The sequence below is a fragment of the Mesoplodon bidens genome, assembly GCF_964165515.1.
Source record: "Mesoplodon bidens genome assembly, chromosome: 6".
NCBI lineage: Eukaryota > Metazoa > Chordata > Mammalia > Artiodactyla > Ziphiidae > Mesoplodon > Mesoplodon bidens.
In genome coordinates, this window is record NC_138162.1 from 51,745,219 (window position 1) to 51,769,071 (window position 23,853).

The window sequence follows — 23,853 nt, forward strand, 5'->3', positions numbered from 1 at the left end:
TCTCTTGCATTCCTATACACTAATGATGAAAAATCTGAAAGGGAAATTAAGGAAGCACTTCCATTTACCATTGCAACAAAAAGAATAAAATAACTAGGAATAAACCTACCTAAGAAGACAAAAGACCTGTATGCAGAAAACAATAAGACACTGATGAAAGAAATTAAAGATGATACAAACAGATGGAGAGATATATGATGTTCTTTCATTGGAAGAATCAACATTGTGAAAATGACTATACCACCTAAAGCAACCTACAAATTCAGTGCAATCCCTATCAAACTACCAATGGCATTTTTCACAGAACTAGAACAAAAAATTTCACAATTTGTATGTAAACACAAAAGATCCTGAATAGCCAAAGCCATCCTGAGAAAGGAAAAAAGGAGCTGGAGCAATCAGGCTCCCTGACTTCAGTACAGGTAAAAGCTACAGTAATCAAGACAGTATGGTACTGGCACAAAAACAGAAATATAGATCAATAGAACAGGATAGAAAGCCCAGAGATAAACCCACGCACATATGGTCACCTTATCTTTAATAAAGGGAGCAAGAGTATAAAATGGAGAAAAGATACCCTCTTCAATAAGTGGCACTGGGAAAACTGGACAGGTACATGTAAAAGAATGAAATTAGAACACTTCCTAACACCATATACAAAAATAAACTCAAAATGGATTAAAGTCCTAAATGTAAGGCCAGACACTATAAAACTCTTAGAGGAAAACATAGGCAGAACACTCTATGACATAAATCACAGCAAGATCCTTTTTGACCCACCTCCTAGAGAAATGGAAATAAAAACAAAAATAAACAAATGGGACCTAATGAAACTTCAAAGCTTTTGTACAGCAAAGGAAACCATAAACAAGATGAAAAGACAACCCTCAGAATGGAAGAAAATATTTGCAGATGAAGCAACTAACAAAGGTTTCATCTCCAAAATATACAAGCAGCTCATGTAGCTCAATATCAAAAAAACAAACAACCCAGTCCAAAAATGGGCAGAAGACCTAAGTAGACATTTCTTCAAAGAAGATGTACAGATTGCCAATAAACACATGAAAGGATGCTCAACATCACTAATAATTAGAGAAATGCAAATCAAAACTGCAATGAGGTATCACCTCACACTGGTCAGAATAGCCATCATCAAAAAATCTAGAAACAATAAATGCTGGAGAGGGTGTGGAGGAAAGGGAACCCTCCTGCACTGTTGGTGGGAATGTAAATTGATACAGCCACTATGGAGAACAGTATGGAGGTTCCTTAAAAACGAAAAATAGAACTACCATATGACCCGGCAATACCACTACTGGGCATATACCCTGAGAAAACCATAATTCAAAAAGAGACATGTACCACAATGTTCACTGAAGCACTATTTACAATAGCCAGGACATGGAAGCAACCTAATCAACAGATGAGTGGATAAAGAAGATGTGGCACATACGTACAATGGAATATTACTCAGCCATAAAAACAAACAAACTACAGTCTGTCATACAGAGTGAAGTAAGTCAGAAAGAGAAAAACAAATACCATATGCTAACACATATATATGGAATCTAAAAAAAAATCGTTTTGATGAACCTAGGAGCAGGACAGGAATAAAGACGTAGACGTAGAGAATGGACTTGAGGACATGGGGAGGGGGAAGGGTAAGCTGGGGCAAAGTGAGAGAGTAGCCTTGACATATATACACTACCAAATAGATAGCTAGTGGGAAGCAGCTGCATAGCACAGGGAGATCAGCTTGGTGCTTTGTGACCACCTAGAGGGGCGGGATAGGGAGGGTGGGAGGGAGACGCAAGAGGGAGGAGATATGGGGATATATATATATACATATAGCTGATTCACTTTGTTATACAGCAGAAACTAACACAACATTGTAAAGCAATTATACTACAATAAACATGTTAAAAAAAAAGAGCTGATGGAGAAAACCTGAGGACACCAATGGGACAAGGAAAGAAGAGAGAGAGAGAAAAACCATTAAGTTTTGGGCTCAGGTCAAAATAAACTATTAAAGACTATGGTATAACCTCTCCACTTCTTTCCCTTATTTAAATTCAAATAAAGATAAATTCAATGTATTTTTATGAGAAATAGCATGTAGAGCATGATCCTATCTTTTAACAATTATTCTTTTGTGATTAGCTACCTTTCCTTCTATCTCCGTTTTATATGTGCATAAAGAGATGTCTGAAATGGGATGATAAGGGCTTTCTAGTTTTGTTACATCTTGTCTTTAAATTTTTCTCTTTGTGTTTTATTTATAACTTGGATTTAGGGCCTGTACATGTTTTACCAAAACACAAGTAACTATAGAAATTATGCATTTATTAAGAGTGTCATGTGAAAACTACTGCATACAATTCTCTATAATTGGCAGACCCATCATTCCTTGCAGATTTCAAACATGTTCCAAAGAATCATCACTGAGAACAGGGCTTGCTTGATTTTATTTCTTAAGCCCTAGGGAGGCCTCAAGAGAACCAAGAAGTTTTTAGTGCTATAACATTTTCTGTAAAAATACTCTGGTCTGAATTATAAATTTGCAGAAATCACCATTTCCTTCTAATGTCCCTCTAGGTACATTGCCTTGCACAAGCTGTATAGTGCAGAGCGCGAGGAAGTGCAATTTCAGACAGAACTCAGAGGGAAGGCTCTCCAGGAGCTGCAGTTCTTCCCACCCCCCGGGGTCCTTGTTCACTAATTACATTCAACAGGTTTTACCAATCACAAACACTGGAGAGGATTAAGAGGTACAACCCTCCAGTTATGAAATAAATAAGCCACGGGGATGTAATATACAGCATATGGAATGTAGTCAATAATATTGTAATCACTTTGTATGGAGACAAATGATTACTAGCCTTATTGTGGTGATCATTTCATAATATATGCAAATGTCAAATCACTATGTAGTGCTCTTGAAACTAACATAATATGGTACATTACATCAACTATATTTCAATTTCAAAAAATCTCAAACACTGCGCCTCGTGTGCTTGGCACTCTGAGCGATTTCTATCTCAAAGGGCTTATTCTCTCTGGAGTGGGGGTTAGCGGTGGACGTGGAGACATCATAACCTGGATCTGAAAAGTAAAAGAAAACTCGGACTAGCATAGTGTCATCCAAGCTAAAAGAGGGTTCGTTCTGAGAAAGAGTGGAGTGTGGTTCCTGGAGTGCCCACTGAAGCACCACGCAGGGCTGTCTCCACTAAGCTGGGTCCTCTGTCTTCCTTCTGCATGGAATCACATTCATATCCCTCAGAGTTTCAATTGCTGGGTGGGGAGTGCTGATGGGCTAAGTTCACCTAAGTTTTCATGATAGATAACAGATCAACGGGCTATCCTTCCAAGGGGCATTTTCATTCCAAGGACCTCTTTAGAGATGGTGACGCCTACCAGCCCATTATGTCACATGATGCGAATATGGGGTAAATATCTAAGACAGTGGGGCTTTTCTGATACTCTCCAGAAATAATTCTATGTAAATACCTGTCCACTCTACCAACCTTGAGATTCAGAAAGAGTCATCAGTTCATGAGAAAAGGTTGGATTGCTTGACCCTATGTTGTTCTCTGCAAAGATGTCCACCTGGTAAGCTGTTTGGGGCTCTAGGCCCTTGAGCTGATACTGGGTGATGGTGGCATTCTTGATCTTCACATCAATGTGCTGGTCTTCATTCTTGCCCTGAACCTTGTAACGGATGATAATAGAAGAAATAGAATAGCCATCCAGGATTGTCCAAGAGATCACAGCTGAGGAGTCTGTGATGTTGGAAATCTTGATGTTTTCTGGTTGAGGAGGGAGAACTAGAAATTTAAAACAAACAAACAATATTTTACTTAAGATATATTACCATCTCTATGATTAATATGCTTTTGAGAGAGAGTTAATATCAGCTCATAAACCATGAATGGCTAGTAAGTGTTATCTCAGAGGGTAACTCCAACCAGTTGGTAGTGGACTCGACGCAGACTTGACAAGTGGCTGCAGACAGGAAAATGGCAACACACACACATCACATATTTGCCATCCTTAAACTAAATTAAGACCTCGGAAATTCTGTTACTCCACAAACTGCTATTACACTGTTTTTGATACTAAGGAAAAATGTTGAGAGCTGACATTTATAGAGGCCCTTCCATATAGTAACTCATTGACTCCTCATAACAATCTTACTGTAAGTATTGAGGCTCAGAGAGATTAAGTGACTTGGCTGAGGTCACACAGCTTTTAAGAAATAGATTCAAGTAGAAGAAATAAGATTCCTGTTAGTCTGCAGTTAGCCACTGGTCCATAGGGCCTATCCGTATTAAGCACTTGTTAGAAAATATGTTAAGCACTTAGCAGACATATTCAAAAAGCAAGATGGAGACTATATATGCATATGCACACTTATGGATGTACTTAATGTATTAAAATTATACAACATTGAATGGAAAGATACATAATAAACTCATAATTTTGGTTGTCTCTGGGGAGAGGGGAGAGAATTAGATTGGGGATGATGGTCAAAGAGGATTTTGATATATCTGTATTGTGGAATTACTTCCACAAAAAGGCTGAAAGCAAATATGACAAAATGTTGAGTTGTTAATTCTGTGTGGTAGAAATGTAGGTTTTTGTTGTATTATTCTCTGCATTGTCCTATAACTTCTAAATGTCAGAATTTTTTAAAGATGAAGAAGACATCCCTAAACACAGACAAAACCGTTGAGACTTCCCCATGTTATTGATACAAGAGAGTGCCTGGAAAAACAAGAGCCAGTTTACACACCTGTTACTGGCGAGGTGGCAACTCAGCTGCAGAAAAGAACCTCAGACTTTGGGAGTTGACAAGAGACCACAGGATGCTAGCATAAGTGACGGTTGGTGTGACCCAGAAACACCTAATCTTTCCAAGGACTCCAAAATGCACAGACAGTTCTAATGCAGTGAATCAAAATAGAACTCTCTGGTTCATGATGAAAAAGCTTTCAATTCTACAAAGAAATCCTAGAAGTTCCAACTAATTTTTAATGACCAATATGAGATTGAGAGAAGCCTGAACTGAAGAATATTTTGAAAGAAAAGTTGTTTTATTACTCTCAAATATAGACTGTAATGCCAAGAATTGTCTGTTTTGAAGATTTTTCAAGCAGAGTTCTTTGGCTTTTAAGATTAGATGAATTAGATGAATCATCATCTGTGTGCAACAATCCTAAAAACTGTCATATAACAGACTCAACAAGCCCTAGAAAACCTTATTCATGTTATTAATTTACTTAATAAGTAACTCTATAGAAAGGAAAGGTAAATTTTAGCACAGTCCTGCCTGAATTATCACAAATCCAAACACATGAAGAGTTGGTATATATTGCAGGTTGCTAAAATGATTTGATGTGTTGGTGGGGGGCACTAATGAGCCTCCATTCACAACTAACTACCTTTTATGGTTTCTAAGAAGCAGACTTGAAGTGACGGGAGCTAAGTCTAAACAGCAGCAGCCAAGTGTCATTCAGGCAAGGCTGGGGCATCATGAGGTACTTACTGTCGCTAAGGGTCCAAGCGATGAGATCTTTGCTCCATTCCCCCTGGGCCTTGGTGTTGACTCTGGCTCGGACTATGTACTGCTCCCTGGGCTGTAAATTGTTAAGGAGCACTGAAGTCAAGTTGCCTGGCACTTTAATATTCTGCTGATCACTATTCATTAGCACAGACCTCCTCTCAACTTCAACATAAAAGTCATCTTCTGAGCTTGGAAATATGGGTTGCCAGGTCAAATTTAGAGTGGTCTGACTTTTTGGCAGGAGACTGAGACCTCTTGGAGGAGGAAGACCTAGGAGAAACCAGAATAATCATTGTTTTTATATAGGGTGAAGGTAACAACAGCCCCGAAGGACAGCTTTATAGGATAACCTTGGCTCCTAGAATAATATAGACTTTCACAAGCTATCAAAGAAACACACGCTACCAGCCAGGTAATACTTTTTCTTTTTCCTACCAGAACAGCAAAGCTTTAAAATATTCTAGGATGTAGCTTGAGTAATTGTAAGACAGGAATACAACCCCTTTGAAGGACAACTTGGGAATATTTTCCAAGAACTCTAGAAATGATCATATACTTTGGGAGAAGAGTCTGACTACCAAGGATTTATCCTGAAGAAACAACTCAAAGGAAGCGAAAAGCTAGGTGCATGAAGATGTCCATTACAACATTGTTTATAATAACAAACACTCATAAGAAACCAAAATGCTCAAAATAGGAAAATGCTTTAATAAATTATGATATAGCCATCCAAGGGATTAAAAGTTTATTGGAAAAAGTACAAAAGCCTCTCCAAAACTTATAACACACGAGAAAAAACTCTGCTTACCACTTGGTAAAAGCCATGTCTACAACTGGTGAAAAAGGAAGGAAACTGATGAAAATGGAAACACTGGATTTGCCAAGGTCCTGGGGTTGTAGGTTCAGTGTTTCTGTTCCCATTTTGAGTAATATATTGTAAAGCAATTTCAGGGTTACTTCCCCTTAGCAAGGACAATTTCAGACATGACAACACTGTGATGGCTGGGCCAGGCTCCACACTGCTCTGAACACAGCAAGGTTTGGCTCTGACCACACGCCGTGTGGCCATAATCACCCCCAAGAACCTGGGCTACCAGAGAGGTAACTGAATGGAAACAATATGGGTTTTGAAATCAAGGAGGCAGGATCATGCCCCTTTAGTTTTGTGACCTTGGGAAAATTCATAACCTCTCCGAGTTCACATGTAGCATGAAATGAAAATACTCATCTTCCAGACTCAGGAAGAGAAATGAGATAGTGAAGGTGAAAATGCTTGGAAGGTGTTAGGGGCTCTGTCAACATTTTCTCTCTCTCTTCCTTCCTTCCTTCATAAAATATATTGGGCCAATGGACAGTGGAGGAATCTGTAAATTTTCAGCTAATAATAGTATATTGATATTTTAAACTTCAGATATAAAGTATTTTCAAAACATAGAATAGTGATCCTCTACTCATGCATTCTTGGTGGGGACATTATTGCCCCTAAGGGGGCAAAAATTGGTTCTTGGGGTATGAGAAAATTTTAGATAATGACAATTGTTTATGAAGGGCCACAATATATAAACAGATCTGTGGTATTACAATTCATGGCAGAAGAGACATTAAGACAAAACAGAGATTTTGTCTTAAGGACAAAACTATCTAAGAAGCTCTTTAGAGGGTGATAATTTAAAAAATTACAATAAGGTAAAGAATCTGAAAAAGAATGAATATACGTATAACAATCACTTTCCTGTACACCTGAAACTAACACAACATTGTATATCAACTATATTCCAATAAAATGAAAAAAAAAGTTTAAAAAAAATTAAAAATAAAAAGGTTGAGAAACTTGGTTAGAGGTGAGAGGAAGGGTCTGTTTCCACCCAGTGGGAGAGGGACTCTCACTGGCCAGTTCTGACCACCCTTAGATGAGGGAGAACCAGCAATCAGGTCCTGCCACCTGCTGGGCATTATGCTACAGGTCTTATTGGTCTTTTCTCCATAACCTTTGCAAATTGAGAGAGGTGATGTCACCTCCTTTTGCTCTTCTCTAAAGTTGAAGTTCCAAAATAAGCCACCTGGAGTGGGTAGATAGGCTTACGATGACAGCAGACAGAGGGCGGACTGATGGTGTGCAGCAAACATGTAAACCTTCTAAGCCTGTGCCTGGTACAGAGAAGCAAGCCCATAAATGGTCATTTCCTTCCCTTTGGGAGCATGACTTACCCTTCACCCCTCCCAACCTGCCCTCTCTCTGCCATGTGTTCAGAGTATCTTCTCTCCCCTCCCCTCCTGGCCTTCCCAGCCTTTATCACTCAACCAACACATTTATAAATAGTGCAGCTGCCAAATGAATTTAAAAACAAACATCAGCAAAATTCAAACGCTGGGAAAAGATGAACCTTCAAGAATTCCCTTCCCGCCCACCCCTGAGAACTACTTTGAAATATATTCCAAGACATCTCTAAATACATCCTGGCTGGAACATATTCTGAGAGCTGAAGACAGCACAGGACGGGTCTGTGAAGTGTTTGATGTTCTGTTCCATAAACACTTTCCATCTGAGTCAGATTATGGCCTTCCCCTTTTGATTCATCAGCACTGCTCTAAGAGAGAATTAACTACTATTTGCCTTTTAGCAGCAACCTGATGACATATTAGGGGCCCCTTGGATCATAGTCATGGAGATTCCTTTATGCTCTAAGTCATACGTAGTCTCCAGTGTTATTTTTGGTATTTACTACCTGGTGGGTTCCCAGGAAGCCATTCCTTACTTGTGCAATGCTTCTACAAGCATCAGAGTAGCTACTGAGTTTCATTTGGTTCTTTAAGGATGCTGCTGGTCAGATGCACCCTAGGTGGGGAGTGTGGAGGGGAGAGTCTCTGTTAGGGATACACAACCCCTGCAGAAGAGCCTGATGCTCTTCCTAGCTTCTCAGTAAATCATTCCATATCCTTCTGCTTTTAGTAAATGGACTAAAAATAGGAAAACTCATCAACTGGGATAAGGACATCGTGCCTTTGGACTCCCAGGTAAAAAATACCTGGATATTTTGTTTCTCCCAGGAGAAACAAAAAGATATCAAGTCTGAAGATCTAGTATGGCAATGTACCCAATGCATTACCATGGGCAAGTTATTAACCACTCTGGGACTCTACTTTCTCCAGTTGCGGCGAGGGGGGGCCGCTCTTCATTGCGGTGCGTGGGCTGCTCATTGCAGTGGCTTCTCTTGTTGTGGAATGCGGGCTCTAGGCTCATGGGCTTCAGTAGTTGTGGCACGTGGGCTCAGGAGTTGTGGCACACAGGCTTCAGTAGTTGTGGCTTGCAGGCTCTAGAGTGCAGGCTCAGTAGTTGTGGCACACGGGCTTAGCTGCTCCGCAGCATGTGGGATCTTCCAGAGCCAGGACTCAAAGCTGTGTCCCCTGCATTGGCAGGTGGATTCTTAACCACTGCGCCATCAGGGAAGCCCAGAACTGCTGTTCTACAGGTAAAAGCCTTTCATTCTATTTGATGTTTTCACTATGTGCGTGAATGACTTCGAAAAACTAGAAATTACTTTTTAAAGTAAATAAACTGGGATTTCTGGAGTATGTATGCGGCAAGAGCCTGTCTTGGGCCCTTAAGATGGAAACAGGAAGCTGGTGGTAAAACTCGGGAGCCAAGACGGAGCACAGTTGCTGCTAAGTAAATCCCAACTCCTAAGGGATGTCCCTGCCTTCCTGAAGGGTCATCTGCTTCCTTCTCTGTCCCAGTGGATTGCTGCAGACCCCCTCCCCCAGGGAGACAGACCAGGAGTGCAGCCCAAATAAAGGACCGGTTTGGCTCCAAGTTGCTAGCCTTCCTGTCACTTTCCCACCCATTCAAAAGCAAACCCCTTTCCACCACCATCCCACTCACCCACCACCACCCTTCCTGGTCTTCCTTCCTCTTTCCCCTTCCTCCCCCACCCACCCAGCTCCTGAATAAATGCCTGTTTGCTTCAACTGACCGATGGAAGCTGTTGTGAACCGCCTCACGGGTCCAGGATGCCCTTCCCCGCCCTCTCCACGCCGGACCAGCTGCACGCAGAGCTCGTATTCTGTCCGAGGTTCCAAATAGTTGAGGGTAACAATCTCATTTGTCACTGAGAAGAGGGAAAGTTCAGGAAACTTCAGTTGGCAATCTTTTACATTCTTTAAACTGGAATGTTGTTATTGTGAGGTGAACTAATGTTTGGTTTTTAAAAATACAATGTCTGAGTAGAACAGAGAGGCAATCCCATCTTCAGGGCCTCAGTGTCCCTAATATAAGGAAAATAAGGCTTTTTCATGTAAGTATCTCTGTGCCACTTACACATTTCTGCTCTAGTGTGTTTGTCTTTTCATTTGTAGAGTAAAACCACGCAAATCTTCAACTATATGGAATACCAATCAGATTTAGAGGAAAAACTCAATTAGAATAATATTAAATAACTTCTGTTTTCAAGTACTTACAGTGATGGCAATCAAGCTATCAAGAGAAGAGACCCTTGACGGTATGCTTACAAGGACTAGACAGTGAACTTGTGACACTCATGTCATAACAAATGAAGCGTTCTGAAGTACTTGAAAATAGATCCCATAAGCAAATGACATATGCTTCTTTTCTCCTTAGCTATTCTATTTTGCCACCCTGTTTCTCCGTGGATATTGCAAAGGTAGATTTTTGCCTTACCATATGATAAATTCCTAGTCGGTAAGAAAACGTATTGGACTGTGTTTAAGGTTTTTTAGAAGACCACTTCATAGATGTCCACAAAGAGATGATGGATTATTAACACCATGTTTTTTTAAAAAGCTGCTTTTTAAAAAGACCTAGCCATCCACAACAGAAACAGCAATCCATTAAATTAGCCTTATGTTGCTGGGATTCTGAATTTTGGCTGAAGCTTTAAAAGAATGTGAAGAGCTCAGTAATGATACCAAGACATTATTCAATATACCCAAATCAGCTAGTATTATTAAGCCAAAAACCCTCTTTTTCTTCTCCTTTTTTGTAACTTTGATTATCGACATCTCATGGGTAGAGGGCGCTTTTTAGGAAGTCACAGGCATAGTGAGACTAAAGTACTGGTGGAGGGCTGCACATTCCCTACAAGCATGACAGTGGCAGGTCTCGCTATAAGATGGTGCAATTAAAGCAGCTGGCTCAATAGATGATGCTCAGCTTTCTTTTTTTAAAAAATGTGATTTTTACATCATCATGCAACAAACAGAACTGTCATTTGTGTTTCAAAATAAATTTAATTTACAAATAAATAAATTTAACTGCATGAACTTTTGACATTTTATTACATTTTGGGGTGTTTTTCCCAAAAGTTGGGGGAGGGGCATGTACCTCTCTTTGCCCACATCCTCTCCTCTTCCTGCCACAGCCCAAACACTCTGGTCCAAAGTCCTCTCAAAACCTCTGTGAGTTAGGAGCCTGCAGGCAGGGCAAGACTCAAATACTAAAAACAATAAACTTGATACAGCAGGAACAATCACCCTTCAGATGTAAGCAAATTAAGTCTCTGCCTTTCCAGCAGGCCCTGGATTTTCCTCTTACCATATTCATGGCATAAGCTTGTATCTTTCACCGTGACCAAGCAAGATAGAGTCAAAAAGGGATTAGAGATCCAGAGAAGCCTGGAAAGAAAATATTGATGCAGATAGTAACTCCTGACACAGGCGTGTTCTGTGTCCCATTTTACATCATGACTTCCGAAAAGATAGCCCCAGAACTCAGAGGACCACCTCCTGCCCCCCAACTCCTTCTTGAATACTCTGAAATGGAATCCACTGCTACAGCCCCTACCTTGGGGTAGAGGGTTGAGACTGGGAGAGAGGATTTCTATATTTGGGGAAAAATTAGTTTTTCGTGGTGCCCCATCTCCAGCTGGAGCCTTTCCTTTCCAAACCTTACCTTGAATATGCCGCCAAGCCTCATAATGATTAACAGGTTTGTAGAGAAGCTTCTTGGATTTGATTGGTCCATCCCCAAAGTAAGGCTCAGAGCTGATGTTGATGACAGCAAAGTTATGTCCGGTGTCAATCACGTTTGGGGCATTCAAGGGCTTTGGAAGAACTAAATAAAGTGTCAAGAATCAGATCAGTCCTTACACTTTGGGGTTTTACTGCTGTTCTGAGATGGGGGTAGAGGATGAGTACCTTTACACTCCCAACAAAGCCCTCTTAGCGTTCTCTGCTCAGGTTCCATGTAGTTGCCGTCTCTGTGATCTCCTGGTTTGCTCTTGCCCCTCCAACTCACTATCCACAAAGTGCTTTCTTAAAATACGAGCACTCCTCTGCTCAAGACCTTTCAATGGGTTTCCACTATGTTTCAAATAAAATCTAAAATTCATACCAAGACCTGCCAGGGACGATAGAGCCCCTGCCTCCTCTTCAGCTTCCTCGTTCCCTCACCTAATACCCTCCAGTCCCAGTGACCTTTCAGTTCATTCAACTAACAATGCACCAGGCTCCTTTCTGTCTCCGGTTCTTTGTTGAGGCTGTTCTCCTGCAAGGAATGGTGTAGACTTCCCATGATTCTGCAGTTAACTCTTACTCATCATTCATCTCTCAGCTCTCATGTGACTTCCTCACAGGGGCTATCCCAGAACCTTGGTTAGGCTCACGTGTCACACCCTTCCACAGAACCTTTTCCTTCACTGCAATTTTCAGAATTTATTATTCTTAGTGATTTGGTGTGATTATTGAATACCAGTCTTCCTACTAGGCCACCAGACTAAGTCTGTCCTTCTGTCTGTCTGTCTCTCTCTGCTTAGAACAACATCAAGTTATTCTCTTACAGCTCCGGAGGTCAGAAGTCAGACATGGGTCTCACCGGGCTAAGATTAAGGTGTTAACAAGGGCTGTGTTCCTTTCTGGAGGTTCTAAGGGAGAATTTGTTTCCTTCTTTTCAGCTTCTAAAAAACATCTGTATTCCTTGACTCATGGTCCCTTCCTCCATCTTCAAAGACAACAAAGTCATGTGTCTCTGACCCTTCTTCCATTGTGAGATCACTTTCTGACAGTCTTTAAAGACTCCTGTGATTAGAGTGGGTTCACCCAGATAATCCAGAATCATCTACCCATCTCAAAGACCATGTATTCCCAATGGGACTGAAAAAGCACTCCCAACAAGGTGAAAATTGGTTCTTGGGGAAAGAAAAATTCTTGGATATTACAATGGTTTGTGGCCTTCCTAAGGGCCACAGTATATAAATAGATTTATAGTATGTCCACAATATTAAGCAAGTTCTGGTTTGAAAGGAAAGGACATCTTGTCAGGCTGTCAGTATCCCCATTTATTCAATTGTAGAAGTAGCCCAACTAACTTTGTACTTGCTTTGAGTCTTAACTGAGCTCCTGTGAATCAGAGGTCCACCAGAATCCTGTGCCCTGGGTCATCAAGAACACTTATGGGAATGGGGTGGCCAAGAAAGAAGACAGATAGTGAGTCTATCTCTTCTGCTCATGCGCACACTCCATTGTGTCACTGGACTTCACTTACGAAAGTCAAAGATAAAATTTCAAGTTGAAGACAACAGAACATTAAACCAAGTGCAGGGCCCTGTGTGGACAGGTCATAATCCCATGAAGCCAGCCCTGCACATCACTCTTCCTGTATGAGAGGAGGGTTGCTGGGTCCAGCTCACATGCAAGGGGAAGCGGTTACACAAGGTCATGAATTCCACAAGGCAGGGGTCATTAAGGGACACGTTAGATACTTCCTACCTCATCCAATATCACTTTTCTCTTTTGACTTGTTCCCTTCTCCCTTGCACTCTATAAACAGCACCTATATTTGGAGATAGGGTCTTTAAAGAAGAAATTAAGTTACAATGAGGTCTACAGTCATTCCTAATCCAATATGACTGTTGTCCTTATAAGAAGATTAAATTAGGACACACACACAGAAGGAAGACCATGAGAAGATACAGGGAGAAGACAGCTGTCTACAAGCCAAGGAGCAAGGCCTCAGAAGAAACTCACTCTGCCAACACCTTGATCTCAGATCAAGGTCAGATTACCTTGATCATCTAGCCTCCAGAACATCGAGAAAATTAATTTCTGTTTTTTTTGTTTTTTTGCGGTACGCGGGCCTGTCACTGTTGTGGCCTCTCCCGTTGCGGAGCACAGGCTCCAGACGCGCAGGCTCAGCGGCCATGGCTCACAGGCCCAGCCGCTCCGCGGCATGTGGGATCTTCCCGGACCGGGGCACGAACCCGCGTCCCCTGCATCGGCAGGCGGACTCTCAACCACTGCGCCACCAGGGAAGCCCCTAATTTCTGTTGTTTGAGCCACTCAGTCTAGGGTACTTTGCTACAGCAGCCCTAGCAAACTATTACATGTGAATATAACACAATTTACTTATCCTTTCTAACGTTGATGGATATTTGGGCTATTAGGAATAAAACTCCTCAGAACATTACTGAAGTTTATTTGCTTTTAACATATGCACTCATTTCTTTTGAGCATAAACCTAGGTGTAGAATTATCAGGTCACAGTGTAGGTGTATGCTTAGCTTTAATATATATTGCCAGTTTTCCAAAGTGGTTGCTCCAGTATGTACTCTGGTAGTAAAGTCTAGTACAGTCAGCCTTCTGTATTCAGGTTCTGCATCTGCAGATTCAACCAAGAGCAGATCAACATTCAGGGGGAAAATTTTAAAAAACTCCAGAAAGATCTAAAAAGCAAAGCTTGAAATTTGCCATGTGCCAGCAACTATTTACAAAGTATTTACATTATAGTTACTATTTACATAGTATTTACATTGTATTAGGTGTTACAATAGTCCCCCTTATCTTCAGTTGATATATTCAAAGACCCCAGTGGATGCCTGAAACTGCAGACAGTACCAAACCCTATATACACTATGCTTTTTCCTATACATACATACATATGGTAAAATTTAACTTATAAATTAGGCACAGTAAGGGAATATTCAAATTGCCAGCATCACATTAGGTTAAATAAACGTTACTTGAACGTAAGCACTGTGATACCATGACAGATGATATGGTAACTTAGACATCTTCTAAGTGACTAATGGGTGGCATGCACGAGACAAAGGGAGGATTCACATCCCTGGCAGGATGGAGTGGAACAGTGTGAGATTTCATTATGCTGCTCAGAACAGTACACAATTTAAAACTTATGAATTGTTTATTTCTGGAATTTTCCATTTAATTTTTTGGGCTGCAGTTGACCGTGGGTAACTTAAACCGTGGAAAGTGAAACCACAGATAAGGGGGGACTATTGTTTAAGTAATCTAGAGATGATTCAAAATATACAGGAGGATGTGCGTAGGTTGAACGCAAATACTATGCCATTTTATATAAGGGACTTGAGCATCAATGGAGTTTGGTATACAGGGAGGTCCTAGAACCAATCCCCTACAGATACTGAAGGGCAACTGTATCTCTGTATCTATATATTTTTTAAATACTATGATTAAAGACACTGCTTAATTTACCTAATGGCTATTTCCATTTTATATGTCAATATGACAGTGAAGAGGCATCAGTGACTTAGAACTAGAGAGGTTTCTGTGCACTGATGTTGTGTGCTGTGTCTTTTATTTAAAAAATAAAAATTAGGGGCTTCCCTGGTGGCGCAGTGGTTGAGAGTCCACCTGCTGATGCAGGGGACACAGGTTCGTGCCCCGGTCCGGGAGGATCCCACATGCCGCAGAGTGGCTGGGCACGTGAGCCATGGCTGCTGAGCCTGTGCGTCCGGAGCCTGTGCTCCGCAACGGGAGAGGCCACAACAGTGACAGGCCCGCGTACGGCAAAATAAATAAATAAATAATGAATAAATAAATAAATAAAATTAGAATCAGTACCTCTTCTGAATCTTAGCAACATGGCTTTTTACTTATTATTATTTACTTTCTATGGGCAGCAAACATTTCAAGAAGCTTAAAAATAACATAATTTGTCTTGTCTGTATATCATTTCCTTTCTTCCAAGAACATGTGTGATGTAAGAAATTATTTTGATCGTGTTAATGTTCTACTGAATAAAATAGATCTGGGATTTTCCAGTAATCCAAAAAAATATTAAAGATTCTGAGGTGTTTTATATGGGTTCTCAGGGCAGAGAATCCAACTCTATGAGGCTGTATTTATGCTCCTACTATTCTTGACCTTTTTTTAAAAAATTATGCTCTGGGTGATTACATTCAGTTCATTTACAGAAATTACCTCTGGGATCACCCAAAGATTCCTAATCAGGTAGTGAAATAGTTTACATACTAATCAGCTTCTGTTATCTTGCTTCCTTATCTGTAACACAAGAGTCTCAGAAAGCAAAATGATCTACAAAAGATGATGCAGGGTTTAGAGTCAAGACCAGGTTCAAAACTAAGATTGGCTGTTTGCCAGATGTGTTACCTTAGACAAGTCACCTAAACCTTCTGAACCTGTTTATTGAAAGATAAAGTGGGGATAACAATACTACTGTACATTGTACTCATAAAATTTAAATAAGATGAATAAGCACTTAGCTCAGTGCCTTTCTAGAGTATATACCACAGAGTTGTTAGGTGTTTTTGTCTAAATGGATTAAAAAGTAACTTCCAAATTTAAAATTCTTTGTTGTATCTTTGTACACCAACCAAGCTAACTTGGATTTACTTCCACTTTATTTCTTCCCTGCACGCCTCAAAGGTACACGCATCCACTTAGAATAACTCTGAATTTTGAAATACTAATTCATAGTAGGAAGAATATTCAGAACTCTGAATATGGGAGAAAATCATTCATGTTAATTGTATAGCATAGCCTGGGCTTCATATTAAGTGAGTAGTCCTCAAAATGAAGATTCTCCAAATTATTCTCTACAGTGAATAGGAAGTCACGACAATGATAAGGTTAAACTTTTTACAAAATAAAATCACTACCAGACACTTTATGCCAGACACAATTCCACTATTTAACAAATCTTCTCAATAACCCTCAGTGGTAGATAAACTAAGCTGTGTTTACAAATAAAGAAAGGCTCAGAGAGGTCAAATTCATTTGCTCAGGGCCACACCCAAGTTTACTAGCTGTTAGCAATGAAAATCAAACCCAGGTCTATGTAACTCCAAAGGGCATAAACTTAATCCCTCCTTTCCATTTTAATGCACATAATTTTTTTTTAAGGCTTAGTATCCTGGAGAACATCCAAAAGGCATTTTAGTGGTCAGAGAGCATTTCTGTTTAGAAGCAGCACCCAGTGATACATAAACACAGCACCATCAAGTTTACAACCTCTTTCCCTGGAAAATGGACCTTACCTTTAACAGAAAGGTTGAAAGGCTTTTCCACCATCCCAGCCACCGTGTTCACACTGCAAACCCAGACTCCTGAGTCAGGGGGCAGGATCCGGTGGATCGTGAAGGTGGCCACTGAGAGATGACCCGTGTGGTTAAAGTCTTTCGGCTGGAAAGGTCAAAAAAAAAAAAGCTTCTAGATATGTATAAACACAAAGGTTCTTAACACTGACCCCATCGCATTGTTAAATAAGGAGTTTTCTAGGGGAGATCAAGAAGATCATTGCAATGCTTGTATAAGCATTGGCTTATTTCCAAAGCTATTGTAGTAGCCCTGAAAGTTTACGTTGGATTGATGCCCTCGCAGATCCTGCTGTTGTATTTATGTGTTTGGGAGTGTGGGGCAAACACTTCCAAGCAAAGAGTCTAAGTCCTTCTAAACTGCTTCTGGTAACATTTGTTCCTTTCTGGTCCAATACAGAGATGGTTGGGTGAGAAGACAAAATGGCTTCTTAAAGTGTTTGAGGGGCTGCCGAGTATGGTATTGTGGAAAAAGTCAGGGCTCGGCAGACACACAGACCTGAGTTCACATCCCAGCTCTGCCACTTTTGACCAATTCCTTAGTTACTTAACTTCACGCAGCCAGTTTCCACTTCTGCAAAAAGAGGACAGGTAATGTAAAGTAAGATGTGTATAGTATGGTCAGCCCTCACTAGATGGTAGCTGTGACTTCCACTGACGCGTGGATACGCCAACAAGACTTTGGAAGCTGTCAGTTGGCTTCTACTACCTAATGGATTATTTGAGTGGAATCAGGGACATCTGATGTGTGAACATTCTACATATCCTGCCCTCAAGAGGTCATTTGGATCTGCCTTCTGGTCAAGTTGATTTTCAGTCAGCTTTGAGAGAAAAATAAGATGACTATTTCAAAATCTTAGATAAGAAAATACATCCATTTCCTGAAGATCACTTGTGACACAGAGAAATTTGAGGTAGTTCCTGTCTCTGCTGCCTTTGGGATTGCTGGGACAGGGAAGGGAAACGTATCGGAAGAGTAGCTTGTTCCTTTCCAGCAAAGAAGACCGCTGTGATAGCACCCTAACCAGTGGTGGACACCAACAGTGAGGACAAAGTGCAGAGGCAGAGACCCAGGGTATGTATTCAGACCGAAGGGAGTCTGTGGGTCACAGGTTCTGGAGTGGAGGTGTGGGATCAGGTCTATCTAGAGTCAAATGGATTATGCTGAACTCTCCTCTGCTTTCTGTCAAAGCTAACAACACCCTAGCTTAGGAGGATGCAAGCCATGAATGGAATCCAGCCTTTAGCAGGGTGAGTGCTACACTGAAAATATCTAGTAGTCTAAGGAGGTCAGATTAAGAAAACAGCCACTACGTAGAACAGTATGGAGGTTCCTTAGAAAACCAAAAGTAGAGCTCCTGTATGATCCTGCAATCTTACTCCTGGGCATATATCTGGAGAAAACGACAATTCGAAAAGATACATGCACCCCAATGTTCATTGCAGCACTATTTTCAGTAGCCAAGACATGGAAGCAACCTAAATGTCCATTGACAGATGAATGGATAAAGAAGATGTGGTATATTTATACAATGGAATATTACTCAGCCATAAAAAAATGAAATAATGCCATTCACAGAAACATGGATGGACCTAGAGATTATCATACTAAGTGAAGTAAATCAGACAGAGAAATACAAATATCATATGATATCCCTTATATGTGGAATCTAAAACATGACACAAATGAACTTATGTATGAAGCAGAAACAGACTCATAGACATAGAAAACAAACTTGTGGTTTAGAAAACAAACTTATGGTTACCAAAGGGAAAAGGGGGAAGGGGAGGGATAAATAAGGAGCTTGGGACTAGCAGATACAAACTACTATATATAAAATAGATAAACAACAAGGATTTACTGTATAACAGGGAACTACATTCAATATCTTGTAATAACTTATAATGGAAAAGAATCTGAAAGAAATATATATGTATAACTGAATTACTTTGCTGTACACCTGAAACTAACACAACATTGTAAATCAACTATACTTCAATTTATAAAAAGGCTATAATTTGTTCTACAGAAGAAAAGAAAAAGAATAACTCTTACATGGAGCACTGTCCCATCTGGCTTCACCAGGGTCATTTCTTCATTAGCAGGCAGCGGCCAGCCAGATGCTTGGCAGATGGGGTTAAATTTACCACTGTTTACTTCTATGTGATCTGGCAAATCCTCTATCTTTGGGGTCATCCTTGGCATGCCTGAATGAAGGAAAGAGCACTGTGAAATCTAATCTTTAACACAGCAGAAATAGAAATAATAAAAGTAGCTACCGTTTAGTAAGTCATGCACTGGGCAAGAACTTGGCAAATATTATATTGTTTTATCATCACATGATAAACTTGCGGGGTGGGTGCTATTCCCATTTTAAAGATGAGGAGACTGAGGCTCTGAGTTCAGGTTCAAGCTCAGATCTTTATGACTCCAGAATTCACACTCTTTGGCCATAATGATGTACTTTCTCAGTGGACCTAGGAGATACAGTCTCAATATTGAAAAAATCATCGGCACCACATCTCTGCAGATCTTACTGTCCACTCCCCCTCTTGCTTTTTAAGGGAATTTTTTTTACAAAAACAAAAACTAGTTCTTCCTTCACTCTGCAATCCCCCAATACTGCCGATCAACAATATGTCAAGTTTTGATATCTGAGAGATGTCTCATTAATTGGGAAGTCTGCAAGTGGCCGATGATTAATTATATTCACATTTACATTGAAGAAGTAAAGTGGAATAAAACTCCCCCAAATCAATTTCCCATCAATAGCCAAATAAAAAATACTGCTGCCAACATGGAAAGGAAAAAATGTCTCTGGTATCAACAAAGGTATCAGGAGCCCTTGCTTATTATCTGCAGAGTAGAGAATGAATAATCCTGAAATGTAACAATTTTATTCTGAACTGTAAGGTCTTAGAGAATTTTGGAACATGTGTAACTAAATGTAAGACGTGACTGAAAACAGTCCAACACTTAGTAAAGAATGTAGGAGACGGAGATGCACTTAAAGCAAATAAGGGAAACATTGGAAAAGTGGCTTAGTCCTTTCCAGCAAAAAAGAACAGCAGTCACCTACATGCTGTTCCATATCAGCGGTGGGTCAAGGTAAACACATCAATATTGATATTTTATATTGATATCCTATTTCTCAGGCCTCGAATGAAACAGGTGAAGTGTATGGAACAGGAGGGAAAAAGATCTAATAGCCACAAAGATAATTCCTTGATGTATCTGCAGACTTGGAGAGATTGTGATTAGAAAATTTGCCAGACTGTTCAGCCTACATAATTATTGCCATCGGAATTCTTCAACGTGCTTTGACATTTTCACACCATATCTTTCCTTCATTGTCCCCTTGCAGTTTCTGCAGCTGGATGGGGGTGGAGGAACAGCTAGAGGGTGGAAGAGGGTGTGAGGGAAAGGGAGCTGCTCCCCAGAAGCCCGGAACCTGGTTCTAAGTTTGAGATTCTCACACTTTTTGTAACATCAGCCTTGGAACAGAAAGGAGGAAGTGGTGCAGAAAATCCAAATCATTAAGCTTGTTTATTGCCCACTTTCAATCCATGTTCTGGCCCATAGCCTTTCCTTCCCTTCCTAGACCCTCCCAGATTCCCGCCCTGTAACAAAGTCCAAACGCTGGGGAAGAGGAGAAAGTATAAAGCTGACAAGCTAAAGCCTTTGAGAAAACAGTTGCTATTTCCCCACATATTTGTTCTGAGTTTTAAAACTCACAGGCAGAAGACCATAAATGTCTTATTACTCTGAGTGTAGATTTCACTGGACATATGTTATTTATATTTGACTGAAAAAGTAATATATGTTTATTATTTTTAAATTTTGAAAGTATGCTTCTTCAGATTTTAAAAAGTATATTCTAGGGTAAGCATTAGCAAACTTTCTTGAAAGGACAAGATAATAAATATTTTCAGCTTTGCAAGCCATATGTTCTCCGTGGTAACTCCTCAACCCTGTTGTGTAAGAGCAACCTTACACGATATATTGTAAACAAATGGGCATGGCTGTATTCCAATAATTTTTTTTTATGAGAACAGATAGATGGTTGGGCAATAAAAAGGAATGAGATACATACTGACATGTGCTACAATACAGATAAACCTCAAAAAAAGTATGGTAAGTGAGAAAAGCCAGCCACAAAAGACTATGTATTGTGTGATGCTATTTATAGAATAGGGAATATCAAGAATAAGTAAATCTGTACAGGCAGAGAGTAACTTAATGGCTGCCAGGTGCTGGGAGGAGGAAAGAATGGGAGTTACTGCTAATAGGTACACACTTTCTTTTGGTAAAATGAAAACATTCTAGATTATGGTGATGGTTGCACAACTCTGTAAAAGCATCCAATTTTACGTTTTAAAGGGATGAACACTTCATGGTATAAAAATTATACCTCAATAAAACTGTTCAAAAAAAAAGTACGCAAGGGACTTTCCTGGTGGCACAGTGGTTAAGAATTCGCTTACCAATTCAGGGGACATGGGTTCGAGCCCTGGTCCGGGAAGATCCCACGTGCTGCAGAGCAACTAAGCGCATGCGCCACAACTACTTAACCTGAGCTCTAGAGCCAGGAGCCACAACTACTGAAGCCCACATGCCTAGAGCCCATGCTCTGCAACCAGAGAAGCCACTGCAATGAGAAGCCCATGCACCGCAACAAAGAGTAGCCCCCGCTTGCCTCACATGCACAGCAACAAAGACCCAGCACAGCCAAAAATAAATAAATAGATAAAATAAATTTATTAAAAAGAAATTGTACACCAGATTTGGTCTGTGGGTCAGTGTTTGCTGACTTCTGCCCTACAGTAATTCTGAACTAGAATTATTTAAAACTTCATTTTGAGGATAATACTTTTCATTTTTTCCTTTCATTATATCTTTCTTTTTAAAAATATCTTTTATCCAAATCCATTCCACATAATTCTTCCACTGTTGTGGATATCCAGGGAAAAGGCTGGTCCTAGAGAAGAGAGCAAAAGCAAAAGGCAGAGTTCTCAGCTGGCCAGTTATCACTTAATGTGCTACAAAGAACATATGGTTTATTCCGTAGTGGAAAGGCCAGTGTGAGAGTCCATAGAAAAGATTCAGAAAGCTGTCCTTTAGAACATGGTATATATTCTTCCCTACTTCAGGATGGAAACAGAAGGAGTTTAAGAATCTTGGGCTAGTGGGGCAAGAATTATGCCAGGAAAGCTTGGTTCAGACATGCTGAACCTGGCCCTGACTACCGTGTTACCTTGCTTTACCTTCTTTCTCACACTGGAGCCCTTGGTGTCCTGGAGAGCAGAGGCATCCTTGGAACCGATCACACATCTCCCCATTGGTGCAACTGCACCTAAGCTTACAGTCTGGTCCATAATAACCAGGCTGGCATGCTGTAAACAAAGACATCAAAAACCAGCGTTAAGATAGGGAAGGAGGAAAACTCAGGCTATAGGTGGCTAGTTTTACTTCTTTTCTCCAAGCTACCAAGTAGTAGTATTTATCTGAATTACCAAGAAGTTAAAGGGTTGAGGAATTCTGCTTCCAGGACAGCTGAATAAGCTCCTATCAGGTCACCCTTCTCAAAAATAACAACTCTATTTTAAAAACAACTACCTGAAAGCACTGAAGAGTGATGGGAGGAGGGACAGAGGGGACCATGCAGGTTCTGAGGGGAACTGAAATTTGGAAGATGGGAATGGTGTGCTCCCCATTTTTCAGCTTTTAGTCTAATGGTTGGTACAGTTGACATTATGTGGGGAAGCTAGGACCCCAAAGAAAACCTGTAGTCTTACAGACAGAGGAATCTTAGAGGACAGAGTCAAAGCAACTACAGCCTCTGGAAAGTGAGAGGGAAAATCTAGAAAGGAAGAGCCAGAGGGAGGAAGTCCCAAATCTTTGGCTGACCCCAGAACCACACATGTTAAGTGCAGACTTGAAGCAACCCAGCTAAGGCTAAAAGGAATGAACTGGGTTTGAGTTGATGCCTGAGAGTCAGAGTTTGCAGTTTGAGTCATGCCAAGCTGATTGCCTGATAGGACATAATGAAACAAAATCAACATTCTTCAGAGAAATATATCATATTCCAAGTCTCCTCAATGTAATATTCACAATGCCCAAAATACAATCAACATAAGAAGAAATGGAAAAGTCTGACCCATTCCCAAGGGAAAAGAAAATCAACAGAGACCAACCTGGATGAACCAGATGTTGGAAATAGCAACTACAATAACTATGCTCAGTGAAGTAAAGGAAAATATGCTCACAACAAATGAAACAATTAGAAATTTCAGCAGAGAAATATAAACTCTAAAACATAACCAAAAAGGCACTCTAGAATTGAAAAACATAATATTTGAAATAAAGATTTCACTGTAGGGATGTAGCAACAGAATGGAGATGACAGAAGAGCCAATGAACTTAAAGCTAGATCAGTAGGTATTCAGTCTGAAGAATACAGATAGGGAAAAAGAAATAAATGATTGGAACCTCAGGGACCTAAGGGACAATATCAAAAGGTCTAACATACATGTAATTGTAGGTCCAAGGAAGGAGTCTGGGAGAACACTAAAATATCTCAATTCATAAAATCTTAGTGATTTCTTGAGCCAGATGTGGGCTGGGATGTTAATAAAGGTACTCCTATAAATCTGGGTCTAGAGACATATTCACCATGAAGTTAATGAAGCTTATGTTCTAGACTCCTCACGTGCATGTATCCCTTCTGGGGCCTAGCAAAGTTTTCATATATGCACATGTTTTTTAAAATTTGTGTATGATTTTTTAATAGTCTTTAAGGAGGAACTGGATCTACCCCTACTCGGAGGCACCTTTTACTTTAAGGTGTACATTTCTGAGACCATGTGGGATTCCTCTACAGCTAAGGCTCCCTCAGTGTTCCACAGGGGGCAGATACAGCATTTAGAAGGAACTGAGTGAGGTTTTGCAGGTAGTTGAAGCTTACT

At 40.4% G+C, this 23,853-nt stretch overlaps 1 protein-coding gene across 1 annotated transcript in view; it reads right to left on the reverse strand.

The window, feature by feature from the left end:
- The window catches only part of LOC308618579 (angiopoietin-1 receptor-like), a 66,262-nt gene that overhangs the window by 22,151 nt on the left and 20,258 nt on the right, over positions 1–23,853 (reverse strand). Inside the window, exons 6-12 of the mRNA XM_081236631.1 lie at positions 22,153–22,281; positions 18,944–19,095; positions 16,831–16,975; positions 11,469–11,630; positions 9,535–9,669; positions 5,546–5,833; positions 3,525–3,824 (exon numbers count right to left, since the gene is read on the reverse strand). Of these exons, the coding sequence (XP_081092757.1) occupies positions 3,525–3,824; positions 5,546–5,833; positions 9,535–9,669; positions 11,469–11,630; positions 16,831–16,975; positions 18,944–19,095; positions 22,153–22,281 (1,311 nt within the window). The remainder of the gene's footprint in view (positions 1–3,524; positions 3,825–5,545; positions 5,834–9,534; positions 9,670–11,468; positions 11,631–16,830; positions 16,976–18,943; positions 19,096–22,152; positions 22,282–23,853) is intronic.